At 40.4% G+C, this 26,433-nt stretch overlaps 1 protein-coding gene across 1 annotated transcript in view; it reads left to right on the forward strand.

Annotated features, from left to right (window-relative positions):
- The first annotated feature begins 3,765 nt into the window (after window positions 1-3,765).
- ATP6V1G3 (ATPase H+ transporting V1 subunit G3) overlaps window positions 3,766-26,433 on the forward strand; it is a 37,724-nt gene continuing 15,056 nt past the window's right edge. Inside the window, exon 1 of the mRNA XM_083359785.1 lies at window positions 3,766-4,015. Coding sequence (XP_083215911.1) covers window positions 3,934-4,015 — 82 coding nt within the window. The 5' untranslated portion in view covers window positions 3,766-3,933. The remainder of the gene's footprint in view (window positions 4,016-26,433) is intronic.

Raw genomic sequence — 26,433 nt, forward strand, 5'->3', positions numbered from 1 at the left:
ACTGGTTCTGCCGAAGTGGTGCAAAATGGCTGAATCCCACCACTGGTTACGTGGTAAAAGTTAGAAGTTAGCTGGTTGGTAGTAATAAGAATTACGCAGCCTCTGTTCCAAGAAATAGAAGGCAGAAGCAAGTTATCCTTAGTCCTTCTTAAAAAGGTGATTTGAACCCAACACCCTTCCTATGGGTTCTGCCCTGCCCTATTAACTTTGGTTACATCTAATCTTGATTCTTTTTTCCTTTGGGGTGACTTCATGTATTGTGCAAACCTAGCCAAGTTTGGTTAATTTGTGATAAAATGTAATTTGCGTGTAAAATGGTGCAAATCCAGATTAAGCCTCTTGTTAGGATGCAACTAAAGAGTGCCTATGCAGGTTAGGAAATAAAAAATGTACTCTTTTAGTCTCTGGGTTCATTCCATTTTTTTTAGCTAAACTGAAGGAAGTGATTGGGACAATGGCAACTATAGATAACCAGGATCAGTGTTTTTAGGAACAAATAACTATTTCCATTGAAAAGTGCCATTTGCACTTTTCTTCATATTAGCTGAGCTTTGTGGTGATGGTGGTGGTGGTTTTCTGACCTCCCTAAAGAGAGTGAGCAGCATATACTAAATCCAGCTACTTCAATCTCCAGGAAGAGGCCCCAAATTTTACTCAGTGGTTTAAACATATCCTAACTCCATTGTTTACTTAGTGATACACATTATCCATCTGTGTCGTTTTTCCCCATCTTGTCATTCACAGCTACAGGGGTTTGCAATCTGCTTGCCAAAAACTGAAGCATGGAAAAGATGAAATTCATCCTTTTGTCTTTGCAAAGATTCCTAAGTTTCGTTAATAAAGAAAGTAGCTCCCCTACCTCTGGACCAGCAACAAAACTGTGTTCATTTGTAAATCTCTTTATACGTTTCTCCAAAAAGTGTTAAGATAATGAAGTTCTCTTTACTTGTTTGTCAGGCCAACAACAGATTAATAATCCAGTTTCTCATCTGTAGAAACTATAATAAAGTCAATCTGCTGCTAATTGGGAAGTCTACCTCTTTTGGGCAATGGCAGGCTTCCATGTAATGGTCACAGATAGAATTCACTGATATCCCATTTGCATAAAGTCATGAAAGGAAGCAATGCTGGTTTGCCACAAGCTGAAATGCTTATTTGATTACTTGGCCATGTAAACAATGCATAATGTGGGAGGGGGAGGGAGGGATACTCTATGTTTGTGTGAGGTCCGTGTGCGCATGCATGCATTTGAAGGCAAATGGTATGAATGGCCAAGCAAATGGTGCATCTGCTCCTTAGCACATTGCCAGTTTCAGGAATAATGAAATAGTTCCATGCTTGGCAACCAGTTCTAACAGGGGACATTTTTAGAATTGAACGAAGGACAGGAAAACCAACAGCCTATTAACTCTTAAGAAGCCAAAGAAACATTTTTTTTATCTCTTCTTCTAATTGGAATAGTACTGTGCCACAGATCTTCTTCCTGTGTTCTACCCTTACGTGATGAGGAAGAGAGTGAAAATGCATGGTAGTTTGATCAGAATGTAGTCTATTATTTGGCCTTTGAAATCCTCTTCAGAAGATAATAATCTTTGAAGGGGAAGAGAACCTCTGGCAGAATGCTGCAGTTCAATACCACAATTGTTCAAGACCCATTTGTACCTGGGGTGGAGCAGCTGGGCTGCAAAAGCAAGTCACACAGTGCATCTGTCATCTTTTGGGCATTCTGAATAGGAAGCGGTTAAAAAGATGTTTTTCTGTAGGTGCATTCTGTGTGCAGGAGAAAGCTTCTGCAATTGTGAGAAGTCAGTCTTTAGAATGGGGAACGGTACTGATAAACTAGTGAGAAGGGAGATTCCAGAGAGCAGAAGTGAGGTGTGTGGGGGGAGGGGGCTAGATGGAGCCTTGGCTGGGCTGCTAGGTTTATATCTGGAAAGTAAGCCCATTGGTTGGTAGACAAATGAAAACAGATTGTTTCAATTCACTTTCTTTTGCTGCTTTGCATTTTTGTTCCCAGAGTAAGTGTCAGGAAAAACCTATGTAGCTAAACAATGCCAGTTTGGCCTAGTAGTTAAGGCACCAGGCTAGAAACCAGGAGACTGTGAATTCTAGTCCTGCCTTATGCATGAAAGCCAGCTGGCTCTCTCAGCCCCATTTAGGTCCCAGAATTGTTGTTGTGGACAAAACAGGAGAAAGAAAGAACATTAGGTATATTTGCTGCATTGGGTTTTTTATAAAGTAATAAAGCCAGGGTAAAAAAATTTAATAAATAAAAGCAGCTCTAGCATTTTAGATAGATATCCTACACACTCCCTTTCACGGAAGGAAGGAAGGAAGGAAGGAAGGAAGGAAGGAAGGAAGGAAGGAAGGAAGGAAGGAAGGAAGGAAGGTTTAATCAGATAAAAGTAGATAAAAGCTTCTATCAGTCAGGATAGGTAGCTCCCTACCTCCTACTTTGCAATCCCTAAGTGAATCCCTACATCACAACTATCCTGCCAAAATATGGAAACTAAACAATCAGGGACATCTTTGGGAGGAGAGTAAAAAATATATATTTAGTTGTTGAATGAAATAATGGAATCAAACCCCTGTTTTTACATATATGTGATTCAGACTGACACCTTAATAGCACAATGTCTGCTATGTATAAAAATTTAATAAATATAAATATATGTCTGAATATGCCCAAAGACAGTGGAGAGGAGCTCAAAGGATAAAATACTATATACTTTTTCTTTCTTCCACTATATGACTTCAGCATCTACTTCAGCACCAAAGTGGCTCAGGGGTCTCAAGCCATCCCATGCCAGGATGGTAATTATATATATATATATATATATATATATATATATATATATATATATATATATATATATATATATATATATATATATATATATATATTGCTTCAGTCTGAAGAACATAGATCAAAATCTAATGGTATTCATTATAAGGAGAGACAAAGTTATGAACAACTTTATTTATTGAGGCCTTCTTCACAGGCTAATCCTTAAGAGCGATGCAGGCAGCAGAAAACCCAGTAAATGGGGGGAGGGGGGAGGAGAAGAGGGATAATCATTCCTCATTGGACTAGTCCTAGCTATGTGTAATTCTATTGACTATGAATTGTTTAAAAAAACTAAACAAAAATGTCTCAATGCATAGAATTTACATATATTTGTGTGCTTTAATGCACTTTTGGAAAATCATGTTTATCTTTTTGGAAATGTTTGTTGACCATTTCTGTATTATTATTGTCTCAAGAATAGAAATCAAGGGTATAAATGTATATATGTACAACTGAAAAATAAAAATATGTGCAAACAATACCAAATACTAAAATGGAAGCCATGTCATCACATGATCCATATATCCTGACTTTTAATCCTAGTAATGGTAGTCACTTTGGAGATCTTGACATGCCTAAGTGCTCATGTCTGCAATATTAAACAAAGAAGTGGGGGATATAATATCAATGATTGATATGCCTGCATTAATGGCAGCTACTGCACAGGAAAAGATCTGCAATGCAAGCAAGTATTAAGGAAAAAAATCCAGGTGGTTTCTGAGTTTTACTTACTCAAATCATGCTGCTACCTTGATATTTTTAATCTAAACATTGCATAAATATCACTGTCAAACAGAGCTGGCAAAGATTTTGTGTTGATAGTTACATATAAGCCATGTTGAAGAGGGCAGCTATGGTGGGGGGGGAAGGAAATCCCTCAAACCAGTTGATCCACTTCTTTGCACCTGCTTTTTGTTTTCTTCCATGGTTTTTAATCTGGCTTCATCCTGAAAGGAACAGAGCAAAGTTTATGATTTGATTATTGACACAACAGAAGAAGTGTTGAATAAATATGGTGTCACGCCATAAAGCCTTCTTCCTCCTTTGTAGTTACCATAGGCATTTTCTGAACTCAAGGAGGCAAAATGACTAGCCAGTCTCAGGGAATACAGCAACTTCTCCAGGCAGAAAAACGGGCCAAAGATAAGCTTGAAGAAGCCAAAAAAAGTAAGTAGCACCCTATGATGGAACTCTATTGAACCTCCAGAAAACATTTGTAATATATAACTACAGATAAATCACAGAGGCATCGACGAGGAAGTGATATAATGCATTTAAAGGTTATTGTAATTTAACTTTTTTCCCCATTGGATTAATTTTTAAAACTAACTCCAATGTCTTTTTCCCAACATTTTAATAATGGGGTGTCTAATTTTTGAGCTGAATTAATGTGAATCAACAATCATCTTTCTAGATTCTTTTCTGGTCCTTTAATGAAAATTGTGTCTTCCATTTTGGGGTCTAGAATAGGGAGAGTGAAATAACATATGTGGCATTTTTGTGTTTGTGTGAGTGCGAATAGAATCCATCTTTTCCAGCTGTGCCATTATAACCTTCTATGCTTTAATGTTGGTTGCCTCTCAGAACTAAAGGAACCATTGCTCTCTGTCTATTCATTCACTACATTTCCTATCAGCCTCAGCCAACGAGGCCTGTGGTTAGTAGCACTAGTTCTTGTAGATCTTCTATGTAAGGTAGACTTGTTTCAATTGCCAATATTATTTATCACTTTTTAATCCACCTACTAACATTTTGTTAATCTAATTATACATTTCAGGCTTTGTTGAAAGTTACACACTACAAAAGAAAAACCACATGTAATTTTATTCTACAGCAGCTTCTATAAAGTATTATTCATCCTTACACAAGATTTCATGTCTTGTTTCCTTAGATCTCTTTCTCCTTATTATATTGGGGCCCATCAGCAACTCTGCATCTGCTACCAGGATTTTTTAAAATATTTTTATCAATTAAATTGATTTCATTTCCATGAAATTGGGTTTTGCTATTATTCCTTTCAGAGTCTTTCATTCACGTAAGCTACTACAAAAAGGTATTTGAGGAACTCCATCTTTATGAAAACCTTGATAATCTGCCCTGCCTTTATTTTATGATCTAATGGGCTGTTGGGGATAAAATGACCTTTAAGACAGACAGTTTCACTTAGTGGGGAAGGTGGTGGTCTAGCAACTCAAACACTCAATTCTAGTCCTTTCATAGCATGAAAACCAGCTGAGTGACTTTGGGTCAGTTACTCTTTCTCAGACCAATCCACTTCACAGATTTTTTTTTGTGGGAAAGTAGGTATTATGTACACCACCCTGAGTTGTATAAAATAAAGATGAAATATAAATGTAGTGAGAAAAGAAATCATCTTTTAGATTATACATTTCTCTGATTTGGTGAGGGACAAAATTTCCAAAGAAAAATCTATAAATAGTAGACTCAGCAATATGGACTTTGAATTAAAGGATACTTTTCAAGCTATGTTTCATGACAATGTGTTCAAAATTTGGGTTTGCTAGTCTCAGTTCTGTAGAGGTTTTGTATTGCAATGGTGACACTGTGTGCCTTGTGCAGATGCACTGATGATGTGATTTTTTTCCCCCTCAGGAATTCACTTTGGAGTGCTTTCTCCAACAGAAGCCTTTTCTGTCTACTAAAGATCCAGAAAAGGTCCCAGGAGAAACATAACATGATATGACACATTTGCTTTATTCTTTGAATTTGGGGGTATTGCTTGGTAGAATATCTTCAGAATACAGTAAAGCACTCTACTAAAGCTTTACACTGCCTTCATATTTCATAGAATCATAGGACTGAAGGGATCTTGGTGGTCTTCTAGTTCAATCCCCTGACCAAGGCAAGAGTTCTTATATTATTTATTAGGATTTTTTAAAAAATTGCCAATAAATACAAAATCTGGCTAGAATGGACTTTTCCCAATAACATTCCCAATAACAGCTGATAACAATCTTCTGTTTGTTACTCCAGAGTCAGTAGCCCATTATTAAATGACTTCATAATGTGTGACCTAGCAGGTGCTCCTGAAATCCTGATTCCCACCATGCTCAAGTTGACCATGTTGGCAGGGACTATCAGGAGTTGGAGTTCAGCAATATCTAGAGAAGCATCCATTGTTCTTCCATGTCTTTGGAGGGGAAAATGTGCTTTCCAAAAACAATGAGAATAAATGTTCACAGGTGACACCCATAATAAGGATGTACTAACCTTAATTACAAAGCATCTGAGAAGTCTGTGGGAGTTCAAGCAACCAACAGCAAGTATCGGTTCTCCTGTGAACAGCTTCCCATGCTTCCATTAAAGTCCAGTGAAAATATCTTCCTATGAAGCCTTTGCATGGCTTACATGGGAACATAAACAACATTAAAGAACACCATACAAAATAAGAACCAGGAGAAAATAATTACTATCTGTTGTGTAGTGAGTTCGTTGTGCAGGAATGAGACGAGGCAAGTGAGTTCAGCAATGGTCATGTTTATTTGCTTGCAGGATCTGAACTGAGAACTGGGCTGCAGCCTGCAGCAATTTATAGCCTGGCTCCTAGGTGGCAGCCAATAGGTTTAAAGCAACCCATTGCCACCTTGGAGCAGCCAATAGCAGCACTGGAAACCAGGAGTCTGAGTTGCTGGAGAGCGTTAGCTGGCTCCAGCTTACCACGTGGTGTTACAATTGAGCTCAATACATAACACCCCTCCCCTCTTAGAACAGACAACATCATAGCAACAATTAGCAAAACAACACAAGTTACATGATTTAACATCATAGCAACAGTTAGGCAAGTTACACAATTTTAACACCAGAATGAATAGGCTTCTATTAACAGCACAGTAGACAGTTAACAACATCATAGTTCCATTATTGTTTCAGTACAGCAACAAGTCAACAGTACAGACAACGTTATAGTTGTCAACATTATAGTTCCTTTATTTTACAACATAATCTGCTAGATAAGTAGGAGGCTTGTGTGCCCTTGTGGAATGCCTCAGGGTTCCAGTCACTTTCTGGTCTACCAGCTTACCCATTGGGCCAGGCAGACCAATGTCCCTTAATGCACTTGAGTCAAAGGAATTAGGTGCTCTCTGGATGGCCTCCCTGGGTCGGCCAACCCCAGAGTCAGATTGTTCAGCAGAGTTGGCACAGTGGCTGTTAAAATCTGGTTGGCTTGCTCCGTCAGGGAATCCATGTTGTACTTCTGGATTCCCCTCCTCCATGCCCAATTCTTCATTGCTTATGACGAAAGAGTCTTTATAGTCCATGTGTGGGCTGGCTTGGCTGCAAGTTTGGGGACTTTGGGAGGGACTTATGATGCAGTCCTCGCTTAATGGCCGTTCTGGAAACTGTTTTCTGAGTTGATCAATGTGGCGTCTGACGACTCACCCTCCCTCCATCCCCACTTTGTAAGAGAGGGGACCAGATGATTTGGTAATTTTACCAGGAACCCACAGATTCACATGTCCATAGTTTCTGGCCCATACCCAATCGCTCACTTGCAGCCCCCTTGGGGGTTTTGGTCGAGAGGCTTCTGCTGCCACTCTCTCTGGATGCAACCTGTCCAGTTTAGTGATCAGTCGCCTCCCCCAATGAAGTTCTGCAGGACTTTTGCCTGTAGCCGTGCAGGGTGTAGAATGCTGGCAAAGTAAAAAATCTGCCAGTCTGTGATGCTAGTCCTCTGTTACTATGCATTTAAGTGACTCCTTTGTTGTCCTCACCATACGTTCTGCTTGACCATTAGAGGACAGAAAAAAGGGGCAGACATTGCGTGTCTGATGAGATTTGCTCTTAGAAAGGCCTGAAATTCAGCAGCAGTGAATTGAGCCCTATTGTCTGAAACTAAGACATCTGGCAACCCATGTGTGGCAAAGAGTTTTTTCAGCACCTGGATGGTCCTAGCAGTAGTCATGTTTGCAACTGGGATTACTTCAAGCCATTTGTCTACTACTATGAGGAAGAGCTGCCCCTGAAAGGGCCCAGCGTAGTCTATGTGAATTCTAGACCAGGGGGTGTGCGTCTCCTCCCACCTGTGAACTGGAGCATGTGGCATTTCAGGACTTGATTGATGGCATGCATAATATCCATGTACCTGTGCCTCAATGTCCTTGTTTAGACCTGGCCACCAAAGGTAGCTTCTTGCTAAAGCTTTCATTCTGACAATCCCTGGATGGCCTTCATGTAGTGACTGTAAAACAATATCTCTCACTGATGAGGAAATTATGACTCTGTTCCCCCATAGGATGCACCCCTTGTGAGCTGATAGCTCGTGTCTTCTAACAAAGTAACTCTGGAACTCAGAGCCTGGGCTTTTATCTAACCACCCCGTGAGTACCCATGAAAGCACTCTACTAAGTGTTCTATCTGTAGCTGTTTCTGCGGTTATGTCCCCAGCGTGGAGGGGAAATTCTAGCAGGTCCTGAATGGACAGAATTCTGTCCGCAGGGGCCGGGTCTGGTTCTGTTAGTGGCAGTAGAAGTCTGCTCAGGTCATCAGCATGGCCCATTTCTTTGCCGGGTTTGTGAACCAGCTTAAATGTGTATGCAGACAGGAAAATAGACCATCTCAGCATTCTTGAGGAAAGTATGTGGGGAGTTTGTTTCTCTGTTGTGAAGAGTCCCAGCAGTGGTTTGTGGTCTGTGAAGACCGTGAAGTCACTGCCATATAAATAGTCATAGAATTTTTTAATTCCTGCTACAATGGCTAAGGCCTCTTTGTCAATTTGAGCGTAGTTACGCTCAGCAGAGGACAGTGTCCTCATTTAAAATGCAATAGGGACTTGTGTTCCATTCTTTTCTAAATAACTCGACTGCCCCCACCCCATAAGGAGATGCACCACATGCTAAACAGACTGCTTTAGACTCCCTAAAATGAGTTACAGTAGATTTAACTGACAATAGTGCCTTTAGGTCCTGGAAACATTTCTCATGAATGCTGGTCCATTTCCATGGAGCTTTTTTTATCTAAGAGCCTGTGAAGAGACTCTGCCAATGCGGCCTTGTTAGGCAGAAATGCATGGTAGAAATTGAGGAGGCCCAAGAATGCTTGTAGCTCTCCTTTGGATTTAGGACTAGGAGCCAATTGAATGGCCTTCACTTTGGACTCAGCAGGGTGAATACCATTAGCATCAATTCAAAATCCCAGAAATTTAGTTGAAGAAACCCCAATACTACATTTACTCTTTTTTAATTTGAGGCCTGCTTCATGCAGCCTTTGTAGGACAGCTCTGAGCCTGCTGGCTAATACCTCTGTAGATTCTCCAGCAATTAGTACATCATCAAAATAAGGGCAAACACCCTGAATGCCTTTAAGTGTGCGTTCCATGATTCCCTGGAAAATGCCTGCAGCAACACTAACCTAAATTGTAAACACTTCACTTTGAAAGCCCCCCTGTGAGTCACGATCCTCTGAGCTGCAGCTGTGGCCTCATTGACCAGTAATTGCTGATAGGCCTGTGCCAAATCTAACTTTGCGAAAATAGTGCCCCCTTGCAAAGAAGTTAAATGTGGTTCACCACTGGGACAGGGTATGCGTGTTGCTTAAGGGCTTTGTTAATAGTACATTTATAGTCTGCACATATTCTAATTTTTCCGTTGGCCTTGAGTGGTGTGACTATAGGAGTTTCCCACTCCCCACCATCAACTGGTTGTAAAATGCCCTGTTCTACAAGCTTGTCTATTTCTGAGTTAATTTTATGTTTGAGGGCAAAGGGGACCCTTCAAGGCTTAACCCTAATGGGGACCACACTGGGATCTACCTTGAATGAAATAGGCGGGCCTGTGTATGTTCCTAGGGCTGAATCAAAAACATCTGCAATGTCCTCGCAAACTGACGTTAGATTCGCAGCTTGTGTCCAGTTGATACCGGTTACTTGAATGCCTAAAGCATCAAACCAATTGAGTCCTATTAGACTTGTTCTCTGGCCCCCTACTACTATGACATCCAGGTGCCCATAAAACCTTTAAATTTTACAGCCAAGGTGGCTTCCCCTTTAACTTTGACTTTAGCGCTTTGAAAATCAGTTAAAATTATGTCGGAGGGCCTTAGCTTGGCATATTTTCTACTGCGAGTGCACACAAAATTAAATGTGTCCAGGGAAATAATGGAGACAGCTGAGCCTGTGTCCAACTCCATTTTACAGGGGATGCCTTGTAGCTCCACCTGAAGTTTAAATTTTGGTTTGAGGGGGCGTTGAGCCCCAGTGTGGCATACACTTCTGCGGCTTTTACAAAACCCCACACTAAACGGTCCCTGGGCCCCGGTACCTTTCCTGGTCGGATCTTCCGACTGGTGTTTCAGTGGCCGGTCCCTCTGGTGAGCTCTGCAAACTGCTGCGATGTGGCCGGTTTTGCCGCAGGCCCTGCACATGGCTGACCAGAATCTGCAATCAGCACATTGGTGGCTGCCACCACAACCTTTACATCTAGGTAAGAGAACTGCCTTGTAAGGAGTCTCTTGTTGCTTGCTGCTGTGGTGCTGTGTGTTGGGCTGCTTGTGTAGCTTGTTGACTTTGGCATCTTCTTCCTCTGATGATTCCTCTGAGCATTTGGCATCCTCGTGGTGTACTGTTTCTTCGTCTGCCATGACTTCGTCCTGGGCTTCAGTGAAGGTTAAATTCAGTCTAGCAAACAGTCTTTGCTGCAGTGTTCGGTTTCGTAGGCCGCAGACGAGGCAGTCTCGCAGTCGTTCTTCAACGTCCACGGCCTGCCTCAAGGCTGTGATGTATTCTAATGCTGTCTCACTGGGCTGCTGCATTCGCTGTTCAAATTTGTAATGCCAAGCAATCACCGACATCTACAGCTGGAAATGTTCTCCCAGCTTCTTCTTAAGCTCAGTGTAGGAGACTGACTCCAGTGGCGTCGGGGCGAACAGATTTTCAGCCAGGTCGAATGTGGCTGGGCCGCACACACAGAGCAGTGTGGCAGCCTTCAGCCCATCTTCTGCAACCTGATTTGCCCAGAGGTAATTTTCTACCTGGGACAAGTAGGATGGCCATCCCTCCAGACACTTGATATCGAACTTTCCCACCAGGTGTGTGCTGCCTCTCCCCAGTGAACTTCAGCTCTTTCGGAGAAGCAGGATCCCATCCTCATCACCAGTGTTGTGTAGTGAGTTCATTGCGCAGGAATGGAGATGAGGCAAGTGAGTTCAGCAATGGTCATGTTTATTTGCTTGCAGGATCTGAACTGAGAACTGGGCTGCAGCCTGCAGCAATTTATAGCCTGGCCCCTAGGTGACAGCCAATAGGTTTAAAGCAACCCATTGCTGCCTAGGGGCAGCCAATAGCAGCACTGGAGATGGGGAGTCTTAGTTGCTGGACAACCGTTTGCTAGCTCCAGCTTACCACATGGTGTTACAATTGAGCTCAATACATAACACTATCAACTTTAATTATGGTCAAAGACCAGCATAACAATGGTGGGGTATAAGGAATTTAAAAGCATTAAAAATACAAAAATTAAATTACATAAAAACATTAAAATACTTTTTAAAACCTTTTTAATCTCTAAAAAGAGGAACAAAAATCATAAATGAACATTAAAAATGGCAAACTAAACCTATCTAATATAAATAATGCAATGAATCTAATACAACACATGATATAATAACAGACTAGGTCAGGGGTAGGCAACCTCGGCTCTTTTATGACTCATGGACTTCAACTCCCAGAATTCCTGAGCCAGCCATGCTGGCTCAGGAATTCTGGTAGTTGAAGTCCAAGAGTCATAAAAGAGCCGAGGTTGCCTATCCCTGGACTACGTGCACATTAAAACAAATATGAACAAAATCTCATGAGCTCTGAGAAAAGAGAAACAACCATGTTTCCTAGCAATTTTTTTAGGAAAGAAGATAGCAGTTTTAGACTCTACAGCAAGCTGCAGTGATATTTTTCCCTATTCTTTTTTCCAGCAAGAGTAGCTGAATTGGCTTTAGATTAGCACTTGGCAGGCCTGTGCCCATTGTTTTGTCAATGAAATTGGTTTCATTTCCATGAAATGAGGTTATGCTATTATTCTTCTAACAATGGCAATAGCCCTTAGACTTATATACCACTTCATAGTGCTTTACAGCTCTCTCTAAGTGGTTTACAGAGTCAGCATATTGCCCTCAACAATCTAGGTCATTTTAGGGTTTTACCAACCTCGTAAGAATGGAAGGCTGAGTCAACCTTTAGCTGACCAGGATCAAACTCCTTCTATCTCTTATAGCTCTTTTATCTCCTACATTTTTTCATAGCCAATCTCAATGTATTCATGGTTGTACTTTGACAATAAAGGTTCATTCATTCATTTCCTTAAGCTTCTATAAAGATGCATTTACTGTAAAGAATGTTGTCATGTTATAGGGCTCCCTGCTTGGACCTCCCTTTCAACTCTATTATTCTGTTGTCTTTCTGAAACTCTGAAAATCTGACCTATCTTTATAGGTTGTTGGGGATATAATTATCTTTAAGACAGACAATTTGGTATACTGATTAAGGAACCAGACTAGAAACTGGGAGACCATAAATTTTAGGCCCACCTTAGGCACAAAGCCAGCTAGGTGACCTTGAGCCAGTCACTATCTTGCCAAGAAAAGTACAGGGACTTGTCCAGGCAGTCGCCAGGAGTCAAAACCTGTGCCATATTCAGGAAATACCAGTTCCAAGGCACCCTGCACAAGTTTAAAGAGGTACACCCTGCTTGCTCTTCCACCTTCAGCAAGATTTAATTGCAATGTGAAACAGGTTTGACCTTCCTGAACTGGAAAATTGAAAACATGACTCTCATGTTCACAAGAATAGGATCATTTCTTGTTGGCTCTGAAGAAGAAGAAGGAAACCATCCAAAAAAGGTTTCCAATAGTATATGTAGAAAGCTTTCACAGCCTACTGAAAATCAGCTTTGCGTGTATTGGTTTTTTCCAGTTTAAGGTAATACACTCTCTCTCTCTCTCTCTCTCTCTCTCTCTCTCTCTCTCTCTCTCTCTCTCTCTCTCTCTCTCTCTCTCTCTCTCTCTCTCTCTCTCTCTCTCTCTCTCTCTCTCTCACACACACACACACACACACACACACACAACTTGAGTAAGCAAGTTTGTGAATTATTTCTAGAAAATAAAACATTAGAAATTCATCTTTCAACAAAACCTTGATAGAAAATATCTATCAAAAAGTATGAAGTATCTGATTATTGTTTTCTACAGTATGCCTTCAAAATACAGAACAAGGATCACTTGCAACATGGCTTATCCTGCTGGCACATTTCAGTTCAGAACATATGTTTTTTAAATGTGTTCAAACTTTTGTAAGTCCATGAATCAAAGCATTCCAGATCCCAATCCTTGTAATCAACTATATGTGTAAATGATCAAATCACACAACCCAAATGCTTTGGGGAATAAAAATTACTGGGATCCAAACCAGCCATTAGTTTTTCATTCACCTTGAGTGAGCAACAGGTTTTGCTCTAGCTTCAGGTACACTTGGTTATAACGCAACCTGATATTGAATATCTACAGTATTGATAGTAATTGAAAAATATCCATTATACTGAAATAGCTGGCTGATTTACTCAGTTTCCAAAGAATAGAATAGAATAGAATAGAATAGAATAGAATAGAATAGAATAGAATAGAATAGAATAGAATAGAATAGAATAGAATAGAATAGAATAGAATAGAATAGAATAGAATAGAATAGAATAGAATAGAATACTTTATTGGCTAAGTGTGATTGGACACACACTAGGAATTTGTCTCCAGTGCATAAGCTCTCAGTGTACATATAAGCAACAAGTAATAATTATAATCATAAAATACAATCATGAAATGAAGTGAGATACCACATATCATTGGTATGGGTGGAACAATGACACAATGGGAGACCCCAAAAAAGATGTCATGTACAATCTGGACTTGAAAATATATATATTGACAAGCTAGTTTGATTTTGCAGGGTTAAAGTGAGAGAGAAGAAGCTATTTTATGAGACAAACGTCTGGTAACAAAGATTATGGTATTTTATAGTATTTTAGTAGATAATTTCAGTAGTCACGGATAATATATTTTTTTAAAGTTTTAAAATGTCATGTCTAATTTAGAAGCAGTGTGATTGTATATAAAATTCTTAATCATTTGAGAAATATTTGAAGTGAAGTATTGTAGTCTAATAAAAATTGTAAATAAATAAATTTGGGACATTATTCATAAAACATGTAATGTTACTTAAGGAACATATGTAACTTTTATATAGTGTCATTCTTACTATATATCCTGTGGTAATGAAACCAAGTGTCACTGGAAATCCATCAAAAATTGAAACTAGAGCACAGAAAATAATATAGTGGCCAACAAATTATGCCAAAGTGGATTTCCAAAATGAACTGGATAGTTCTTCTCAAAAGCAACCTTCTGTACAAATTTCAACCTAGTTTTCAGAATAAGAGGTTGGGAAAGGCTAATCTAAGGAATTAATGATAATGATAACTTTATTGTCACTTTGAATGTACACCAATCGACATACATCAAAATGAAATTTCGTTGCATACAGCTCTCAAAGGGTCACCACCTCCGATATATACTTCTTGTTCGTGGCCCGCTCAAATTTCACATTGTCCATTTTAGTCTCTAGGGAGTGAACGATGGCACACAGGACAGATGGAAATGGGGCTTGTTGTGTCAGTAGATTATTTGCAAAAGGTTTCTTTGAAGCGGGAAGCCCGGTTGCATTTATTGGTTAATGTTGTAACGGTGGGAAAGTCCGGGCTGGGGATTGGATACAGTTCAAACGGCCCGACTATATAAGCCGGAGTTATTCTGACAGTTGACAGTTGACATATGTGTATTAATAAACGTTCTTACTGTTAAACCTCACTGAGTCATTCGTCTATCTGAACCTAACAAGTGGCGACGAAGGTGGGATTGACGGCGGACTAGTGAAGGATCAGCGACAATCAGCTGAGCGTAAGGCGGTAAAATTTAAAAATACACAGTCAACCACTAGCGGCCGCGGCGGAATTAAACAAACCTCCGAATGGCGCAACTTGGCTCTTTGAAAGAATTTGATCCAAACTACCCAGAGGATTGGGAAGAGTATGTTGGACAGGTCGAAGGGTTTTTGCTCGTTAACGGCATAACCGACGACCGGAAGAAGGCTGCTGCCTTATTGACCATCAGTGGCACACCCGTGTACCGGGTTGCCGTTGGACTCTGTCAACCTATGCCGGTATCTAGCGTCTCGTACGCTGATTTACAAGCCAAATTAAAAGTACATTTTACGCCGAAAAGATCAGAACTCTATTGGCGGTGCATTTTCGAAAAACGCAATCAGAGACCGGGCGAGTCAATCACGAAATTCGTCGCTGCGGTCAGAGAAGCAGCATTACGCTGTAAATATGACAATCTTGAAATTAGGATTCGAGATAGAGTGGTGCTGGACTTGCGAGATGAACAGTTACAAAATCGTATTATCGCTAAGCCCACCGGCGATCTACAAGAAGTCCTTGACGAACTTTTAACTTATGAATCTACTGGAAGTCGCGACCCCCCCCCCCGCAATAGCATGGCTGCTTCAGCCGAAATAAATCTAGAAAGCCGTGTGGACACTGGGGAGGTGGATCAACAATGGGAAGCCGACATAGCCGAAGTCACCCGAAGATTTGGGAAAATGGCGGCAAGACCCTCTCGCAGCGAAGGACCAGAACCGGGACGCCGATTTCAACCAACAGCACCACAACGACAACCGAGAGACAACCCGACCAGACCGCGTGACAGCGACACCAGATGTGGAAGCTGCAGGGGCAACCACCCCAGAGCAACATGCAGATTCCGCTCTGCTAAGTGCAGAATGTGCGGAAAGACCGGCCACATTCAGGCCATTTGCCAGGGACGTCCTCGCGACAATCGTCTTCACGAAATCGACATTTGGGCCGAAGGTAAGGTAACCCCCTACTATAGTGGCAAGGAGACCCCCAGACCTTTGGCATGTTAGCCCAACCGCGGGGAGGTGGCACGAGTCAACCACATAGGGAAGTCAAAAATAAACCATATTCTGAGGCCAAAATTAAAAATCGTAGTCCATCTGCAAGGAATCCCTTGCAAAATGGAAGTCGATTCTGGGGCCTCAGTATCAATAATTTCCAATGAGACCCTTAAATATATTGAACTTAAAAGTGGCAGAAAATTTCCACTTAGTTCAACTAAAATTCAATTAGCTGATTTTCAAAAAAAACCCAATAAATATTAAAGGGAAGGTCACCCTTAAAGTTAAGTATAAATGGTTTAATGGCTTCTTAGACTTGTTAGTCACCGAAGGCCATAGAACTAGTTTAATTGGTCTTAATTGGTTCCCAGCCCTGGGAATTTGGGTTGGGGGAATAAATACCATTAATAATAATAAGACCCTCAAATCTGTCTGCGATGAATTCGCAGACGTATTTGATGGGTCTTTAGGTAAATATAAAGGGCCCCCAATTAATTTTAATCTAGACCCGGCAGTTAAACCCATTAGGCTTAAGGCCCGACGGGTGCCTTTCGCCCTTAAGCAAAAAATCAAGGCCGAGCTCGATAAGCTTGTAGGCCAAGGCGTATTAGAACCGGTCGAGGGTGGCTTGTGGGAAACACCAATCGTCACACCCCTAAAACCCAATGGGGATGTGAGGATTTGTGCTGATTACAAAGCCACCCTGAACTTAGGAATGAAAAAGCATGCTTACCCGGTCCCGACGGTGAAACAGGTCCTCGCGACGATCCAGGACGGCGCCATCTTTGCCAAGCTCGACTTGGCACAGGCGTATTTGCAACTCACTGTTTCCAGGGAAGCTGCTGAAGCTCAAACTATTGTTACCCACAAGGGGGCGTTCCGAGTCCACAGATTGCAATTTGGTATTGCAGCAGCTCCAGGCATCTTCCAGGAGGTGATGGAGAGGACTTTGAAGGGCATACCTGGTGTATGCCCTTACTTTGATGATGTCCTGATTGCTGGAAGAACTGAAGAAATTTTAGCTGAGCGTCTGGAACAGGTACTGGGGAAATTTAGAGAGGCTGGACTCAAATTAAAAAAGGAAAAATGCTGTATTGGAGTTAAATCCACTGAATTCTTAGGGTTTAGAATAGATGAAAAGGGAATTCACCCTACAGCTGAAAAAATTAAAGCAATTAAATTAGCCCCTGAACCTAAAAACAAGGCTGAATTACAAGCCTTTTTAGGATTAGTCAATTTCTATCACACATTCTTGCCACATAAAGCTGCCATCGCTGAACCATTACACAGACTATTAGATAGAAAAACCCCATGGCAGTGGCAAGAAAAACATAGAATCAGCTTTCAAACCTTAAAAGATATTTTATCTAGCCAATCCACGGTTACACATTTTATTGAGAACAAACCGATCTATTTAGCTTGTGATGCTTCACCTTATGGTGTAGGGGCTGTCATCAGCCACATGGATAGTCAGGGTAATCAAAAGCCAATTGCATACTATTCCAGGACGCTTACCAAAGCTGAACGGAATTATGCACAGATTGATAGAGAAGCATTAGCTATCGTGGCAGGAGTAAAAAAGTTCCATGATTACCTTTATGGTAGGAACTTTACCATATTCACTGACCACAAACCATTACTGGGACTGTTTACCACTGATAAACAGACACCCCAGATAATGTCTCCCAGGATGCTGAGGTGGTCAATTTTCCTCTCTGCATATTCATTTTCCTTGCAACATAGACCTGGTAAAGAAATGGGTCATGCGGATGCTCTTAGCAGACTACCTTTAACTAACACTGATGGTGACCCTGCGCCGGTTGGACAAATTCTGTCACTACACGAAATACCTGAATGCCCCTTAACAGCTAGAGAAATAGCTGAGGCCACTAAAAAGGACTGTATTCTCAATAGGATTATGACCTGGGTACTAGGTGGATGGCCAAGTAAAAACCCTGACCCTAACTACACTCCATATTTTAGAAGGAAAGATGAATTATCTTCTCACTTGGGTTGTATATTATGGGGTAACCGAGTTGTCATTCCTGAACTTCACAGGAATACTGTTATAACTGAATTACATGAAGGTCACCCAGGGATTGTCCGCATGAAGGCATTAGCCAGAAGTCATTTGTGGTGGCCGGGGTTAGATAAGGCAATAGAAGAGTGTGTTTCAGGGTGTTATCAGTGTCAGCGCTCTAGGCTTGAACAGGCACACGCGCACACGCATAAGTGGGAAATGGCCAGGAATCCATGGTCTCGGATTCACATTGATTTTGCGGGGCCATTTCAAGGCCTAACCTTCCTAGTTGTGGTGGACAGCTTCTCCCGGTGGTTGGAGGTTGTGCCTGTTACTTCTATGTCATCTGCTAGAACAATACAGGTTTTGAGGGGCCTCTTTGCCACTCATGGGTTACCTGATGTGATTGTATCTGATAATGGGCCCCAATTCACCTCTGCTGAATTTCAGGATTTCCTCAAGGCCAACTCGATTAGACACGCAACATCGGCACCCTTCCACCCTTCCACCAACGGCTTGGCTGAACGCAACGTTAGAACCACTAAAGACGCCCTGAAGCGAATCATCCGAGGCGACTGGCACCAAAGACTTGCAGACTTTTTGCTGACCCAACACACAACCCCTTGCACGGCTACTGGGAAAAGCCCTGCGGAAATGAGGTGGGGCAGACGGCTAACCACTAAACTGGACAGGTTACACCCTGACAGATTACCCTCAAGTGCTGAACCTGACATCCCAAACAGGTCCCTCAACATTGGAGACTTAGTTTGGGCCAGAAACTATGGACCGGGGGACAAATGGGTTCCAGGGGTAGTCACTGACATATTGGGGCCGTTGTCTTACACCATTGAGGGGGAAGGGAATAGAGTAAGCAAAAGACATATTGATCAATTAAGGAAGAGGGTTCCCAAAAGTGTGTCAGTCAATGGGAGTCAAATAGAACACAGGAGTGATACTGCATCTTGGCTTACCCAACATGACTCTTCAGTTAGTGGGGGGGAAGTGGAAACTCAACCCTGGTTATCTGTAGCAACTCCACAGCATAGTCAAATCGATTGGGAGTTGTTTACTATGGAAAGGCCAGTAGTACCTGTACAACAACAACAGCAACATCAACAACAACAACAACAACAACAACAACAACAGCCACAACAGCAACAACAATCTGCTGTTAGAGAATCTTCAGAGCCAGTGACCCAAAATTCTAGGGCCATAACAATTAGCCAGTCTGTTAACAATGATGTAAGTTGCAAGTCCAATAGATACCCATCAAGGGTCCATAAGCCACCAAAATACTTGAGAGATTACGTCAACAAATAACATCAACTGGGGGGGGGAAGGGGTGTTGTGTCAGTAGATTATTTGCAAAAGGTTTCTTTGAAGCGGGAAGCCCGGTTGCATTTATTGGTTAATGTTGTAACGGCGGGAAAGTCCGGGCTGGGGATTGGATACAGTTCAAACGGCCCGACTATATAAGCCGGAGTTATTCTGACAGTTGACAGTTGACATATGTGTATTAATAAACGTTCTTACTGTTAAACCTCACTGAGTCATTCGTCTATCTGAACCTAACAGGGCTCCATGCGGATTAGCCCTCAAATTCGCTTGTATTCTGACAACCTCGCCTTCTTTCCTTTTTCTGATCCTGACTCTTCCACCTTTTCCTTAAAGAGGCCTTGCTTCTTTTCGCCCCTGGAGCACGCTGCTGCCGCCGCCACCAACTCCTCCAAAAGCCTCTCTCTCTTCCTCTGGGCCTGCTGACAGCCTCATCCAGTTCCTTCACTCCATAAGCTCCAGGTCCTCTCCTCCTCTGCCTCCTCTGGAAACAGCCCTGATTTGCAATACAATCCATCACTGGGCCAGCAGTCAGATCTTGCTGCTGGTAGAACAAATTCAAACAGTGCCAATGACTTTTAACGGCCTCACCAACAGTTCCAAAACAACTAGAAACTTGCCATGCCAGCAAAGATTGTTGGTCGTATGTCGTATGTTACCTTAGTTCCACCATGTTGCTCAAACACATTAAAATCTTCCTGATCATGTGGCCTATAGCCCTTACTATCCCTCCCAAAACTATTTGCCTTCAAGAGCCAATGCAGCCGCAGCCATTCCAGGCGCCGCCATCTTAGATCAGGAGAAAAATAAAAGATCCTGACAAATCTCATATGATTCTTCAGTGCTTATTGTCATCTATCTCAATATTGCTAGATATCACCTTGGAAGGATATACAGCTTCTTCAGTTTTCAAAAGTAGCAGGTGAAATGATGGATGAATGGATGGATGGATGGATGGATGGATGGATGGATGGATAGATATTTCAGGATCCACAGGTAACCCTGAGGCTCAGAACAAAAACTGCATTTCATAGGAGCAAGATCCACATAGGTTTCTTTTTATTATCTGTGTGGTATAGTAGATGTTACAACTGTAATTTCTATTCAAGGATTAAACACTGCAAATTCCCTTTTTCAAGACATTTTTATATCCATTCCCTTTTTCAAGACATTTTTATATCCATGGCTGAAAGTCCAAAAATGTTCATATTGGATATGATATTGAGATTAAATAGACATATTTGGATTCACCCTATAATTTTCAGCTGGCAAAGCAATGGCTCCTGAAATCTTCAGAATAGTTACTTAACATGTTGCATCCTAATCATCTTAAATTTTAACCACAATAAATAAGGCAGGAAAAATAAGCCTATATTGCAAAATAGTTTGCCTAATCCAAGACCTCTACATAATAACTAGATCTGGGCAAGTGCAATTAACTGATGGACAGAGGATTGTTTGTGCCTTTGAAGAAAAGGGATATTCAAAGTGATTGCTTAATCACTTCAGGACTTCGGCTTCATCACTCACTTAAATCATCAGCGAAACAACATTAGCAAAACTGACATAAGGTCTGAAAAAGTTTTCAGTTCATTTGGTGTTTGGCCACTTCTTAAATCTACTAATTCAGAATGTTGGTTCTCATTGACAAAGAATGTACTGCCAAATTGATCAGCTCTATTCAAAGTTGTCTCAAAACACAGATCCAGGATTTCTAACCTCAGCTGTGCCATGCCCAGTTTCCAGTGTGCAACATAACTCAATCCAACATGGCATGGCAACCTAAAGAAAATATATGAGAGTTAATAATGGCTTCCAAGCTGAGATATAACCATGCATCCATTTATTCATTGTGGTATGGCTAAGATTTGAGCCTGATTTTTTTTAGCAAAGAACATCCATATATATCCTGGAATATCAAAGAAAACAGTGTCTCTGTCAAATTTTCATGGATAAGAAGCAGAAAGTAACACAGATACTTTCCTCCAGGGCACAAAGGCTTTCCAGAATTAGAGAAGGAACTGTGGGAAGTCAGCCCCCCACCCCACTGCAGAAGGAAATATTTTGTGGGATATTAAAAAGGACAGAATATTATATTTCCACAAAGGAATAATGAAAACTTTTAGGCAAAGACAGGCCCAAGTCTCTCTCCCCCAAGCAGAAACCAAGCAGGCCAACTTAGAAATGCAGATCTGATAATCCTTTCAGAAAGACTGTAGCCAGGAAGCTTGGAGCTGATGGGATTAGAAAGACAAAGATCCCTAAAATCAACAACCGCTCACCCTAAAAAATCCAACACAGGACATAGCCATCAGCCACAAACCCAGGGAAGCAGGATATGACCTTTAGGACATAATAGGATTAATCCACCACCATTGGAATACCAAAAAGGACACACACAAAAGCTGAGGTCAAAGTTCATGCCACAGGAACAGGAAACAACTCCAAACACAAAAGCCCAAGAAGGTATAAAAACCCACTGCTCCCAGCTACATGTGGCCCGCTTTCCCAGAGCCACATTTCTGTCTGGCTCTGCTCTTCAATAAACTACAACCTCCTTTCTAAAACAGTTTCCATTTTGTTTATTCCTGACTTGGATTGGACCCTGATGAAGATTTTTCTTTCAAAAAAAAACAACCAAATAATATTATGGTTTTATGCAAAGCATGAATCCAAACAGCTATTATTTGTATCCTTGGAGGCAGACTATGCATGAGGTTGTATATGTAAACATGTATATGCTATCTGAAAACAGTATATAGACTTTCTGAGCCATCATTATTAAGGTAAGGCCCAGATTTGAGCCAGGTGTTGCATTAAGTCCATAGTTCACCTCTTCCAATAATCAGATAGCACCTAGAACAAAATAAACGTACCATATTTGGACTGAGATGCCCTATGCACAGTCACTCATGTGCTCGTTACCTCCCGGTTGGACTACTGCAACGCTCTCTACATGGGGCTGCCCTTGAGGACCACTCGGAGGCTTCAGCTGGTGCAAAATGCAGCTGAGCGAGTAGTAATGGGAGTTTCCCAATACTCTCATGTAACACCTCTTCTCCGCGAGCTGCATTGGCTTCCAATTCTCCTCCGGGTGAGATTCATGGTGCTGGTGATGACCTATAAAGCCCTAAATGGCATGGGTCCGGATTATCTTAGGGAGCACCTGCTGCCAGCATCAGCCTCCCAGCGTCCTGTGTGCTCCCACAGGGAGGGCCTCCTTAGGGTTCCGCTGGTTAGGGAATGCCAACGGATGGTTCCAAGGGGGAGGGCATTCTCTGTGGGCGCACCTGCCCTATGGAATGAACTGCCGGTAGAACTTCGGACTGCTCCAGACCTTCACTCATTTCGCCGGGACCTTAAAACTTGGTTGTTTGATCTTGCTGGCCTGGACTGAGGGAGTTTAATTTTAATTTTAATTTTAATTTTAATTAATTTTAATTTTAATTTTAATTTTAATTTTAATTATTTTAATTTTAATTTTAATTTTAATTTTAATTATTTTAATTTTAATTTTAATTTTAATTTTAATTTTAATTAATTTTAATTTTAATTATTTGTTTAATTGTGGGCTAGTCTTATTTAATTCTATTTTAAAGTGTACTTATTTGTATTGTTTTAACTCATCCTGTAAACCACCCTGAGTCCTTCGGGAATAGGGCGGTATATAAAATCAATTAAATAAATAAATAAATAAATAAATATTGCTGCTATAATTTCTAGTGTATAATCTCTATTAGAGGAGAGGCATGTTGCTCTCTATTGAAACACCCAGGCATTTAATTTAGGATGAAAGGCTATGCCAATAGCCTTTCCAATCTGCAGGTATTGTTACATTACAATGGAGTCACGAGACCTTTCTCCACAGTTTTTTTAAGTGCTTTTAGCATGCTTCTTCAAAACAAAGATAAATTAAACCATAGTTTTTGATGACATATATTGTTAATTATGGTTAACACAAAAAGCATATCCTGTTCAGAGGAAGGGAATAGAAGAAAAGGCATGTGAGCTTTAATAATGTGTAGTCGTATTATTAAACCATAACAGGGCATTTGATTATAGTAAATACGTACCTCCTATGATGTAAATTTGGCTTCCATGTGATTTTGTTTCCAAGGTTCTTTTTTAATTCTTTTCAGGGAATTCTACAAACATATTTCTAACATAATGCTTATTCCCAAGAATGTTTTTAGAGACTACATATACCCAGAGGCATTTGCTGAAAATAATAATGAGTGATTAGAGCCTACTGCTTTGCTTATCTTTGATAAACATTGCATATTATTCTAGACTGGCAAGGACCCCTTTACTAGTTTGCCTACTGATGAACTGGCATTTTGACAGGACATACTTCGCATGGCAGCCATTTTATGAATAAGGGCAGCCATTTTATAAGAAAGCTCACAAATTGTTTTAAAAAATCTAAATTTGCCCACCAGACCAAAAGTCACCTTAGCATTATTTTTAAGACAAAGAAAATAAACATTTGGTGTTCTGAAGAATGCTTTAATTTTCACTATTCCACAATGTTTCAGTACTTTATTGCAATTTCTTGACAAAGTAAACTATGCTGATTTCTTATTCTGTTTTATCTTCAGTTTCAATGCCATGGATAGTTTTACTTCTGTTAGCTGCAATAGGAAGCCATGCAACATTTTCAGTATGCCAGAAACCAAGTCTTTGTCTCCAACTGTTTTGTTTCTCCTTACTTTTTGCAGTACTGTGGTATGACAGCTCTTCCTTCACTTTTCTATAAACTTGCTTTTGATGACATTGCTTCTGACTGACATGACACCAGATACAGCACTGTATTGCCTTTTTTATGGAGACAGGATCCCTTCAGCAGTGGAACATCTAATCTAAATTCTGGCAGAAGAGATAAATGTGAATAAAGGACTAGATAGAATGCATCTAACTGCAGATATGGCTAATTATCTCATTACTGCACTGAAACTTGGAACAACTTACCTCATGTGCTTTATCACAAAATAGCTGTGTCTGATCAATTCCTTTGCCCACATCTGCATGTTGCCTGGAATGCAAAAGCATGCTTGCATTATCACCTCTTCCATAGTATGTAATTATACAAGCTGTGTAGTCAGGGCTATTTGCAAAGCAAGCTGAAAACTTGAAACTATTGGATGTCATTCCTAATGGTATGTCTCTGCTGTTGTAAGTAATGCTGCTGATCAGTCTATAGTTCCAGACATTCTAGATTTCTAAAGAGTGAATACTCTGCAATTCTTCAGAAGCTGTGTTTTCCTTTAGGATGTGATTATTGGAGGCAAGATGGCATTTTATAAATTTTACATACATTAATAGACAAAGCTCAAGAACTGGAAGAAATTATAGCTTACGTAGGGGGCAATCCACACTTTCAGAATGTTTCTTGTCATCCTTTTTTCTTATCTAAATTAGAGGGAAATGGAATCTCAGTGTAAAAACATTAATTCTTCTCCTTCTGGCTGCTAGAACTTGTCCTTTAGTTGTTTCAGTACTTTCCTAAATTCATGTCTTTACACTCTGCTTTTGCATCTGAAAGAGGGCTGTCTCTTCTGGGTACTAAAGCTTTATATTTAAGAGAACATCATATGGAGCTAAAAACCTCATAGGATTCATTTTAACACTTCAACCTTAGGTAGAACAATTAATCCAAATAAATGCATAAATACCTAAATACCTGACTAAACTGGAATTTGCAAGACCAAGATATTAATCATTACGTTAATACTTTAAAAAATCAGCTGGACATCACTGTTGTCATAATGCCTTTAGTATGAAATGAGTCACTAGACTTTGATGTTACCTTTACCTTCATGTCTAAAATGTGTTAGTGCTTGAAATGTGCTTTAATATTCCCACTAGCAAACAGTAGCGAAGGGGAGGTGGAAACTCAATAAATATAAATTGTGCAATTTAGGGATCTGAGATGTAACATTGTATTGGTTTGGATTTATGCCAGAGTTTAACAAAATTCAATTGTTATGAACTAAAAGGTTCCTGTCAGCAAATCAGTTAGGCAAATCTTGCAGAATGATGCCTTTTCTTGACAACAGCATCTACAATCTGTTCTCTGACTATTGCAAAAAACAAAAAGAAATTTTATTTAAAGTTCAGGTCATATAAGAAGTTGTCCAGGTTTCAATGAGCAATGCTCTGTGACGGTATCAATGTTTTTCAGTAAGAAAACCTGGAACCATTTGACTGTTGATGTGAAAGTACGTAAACACAATATTTCGGATCCTAAAGTCAATACATAGTAATACAAAAAAATATATAACAAAATGAATGTTAAATGTTCTCCCCATAGTTAGCACATAGAGAACAGAGAAAGAAGACAAAGCAGTTGTGCTTGGTCTCAGATTTACCCATAACCATTAAAAAGTAGATTCATTAAAATATATACATTCTTTTAAAAGTCCATTATTTGCATAAATTAGGCAAATAAGTAAGATTCCTTTTGATTGGATTGAAAAGAGAGAAAGAGAGAGAGATGTATATTCAAAGTGCAAGATGCACACATGCTTATTAATTTCATGGCTGTACATGTGTGTGTGTGTGTGTGTGTGTGTGTGTGTGTGTGTGTGTGTGTGTGCTAGATGTTTTTTAAGTATTTAGAATGCACTTGCTTAAGTCCCAAACACAGGACAAATCTTATTTCCTGTTTCAGCCTAACCCAAGGCCATCTACAGGCAGTAGTCACAGCAGTGGCAGCTCATATTTGTGTAAATTTTTTGGCTTGCTAACAAAGAATAAAGGGAGACAGATATGATCATTTCAAACTTATTTGTTCTCATCAGTCAGCCATACCCTTCTGAGATTTGTTCTGATGAGAACAAATAAGTTTGAAATGATCATATCTGTCTCCCTTTATTCTTTGTTAGCAAGCCAAAAAGTTTACATACACACACACACACACACACACACACACACACACACACATGGATATATGCATTCTAATCTGGAGACTCTATACCTGATGAGATGTCAGGACTGTGTTCTGTCCTCCCTTGTAGAACCCTGTATGTTATATACATATGAGCATTTATTTACTTTTATTTACTTTTATTCTTTTAATATATCCATTAACTTTTTATTTGCAATGAATTAAGAATAGGCTTGTAATGAAATGTATGTGTGACCTTGGGGAACAAGGGGAAGGCAACTGTCTAACAAACAATCAGACAAGAGAGGCAGGAGCCCCCAGTAGCTTAACTATCAGAGAGAGAAACTTAGGCAGGACCTGCCCTATTTAATCAG

Source organism: Vipera ursinii, assembly GCF_947247035.1.
Source record: "Vipera ursinii genome assembly, chromosome: 3".
NCBI lineage: Eukaryota > Metazoa > Chordata > Lepidosauria > Squamata > Viperidae > Vipera > Vipera ursinii.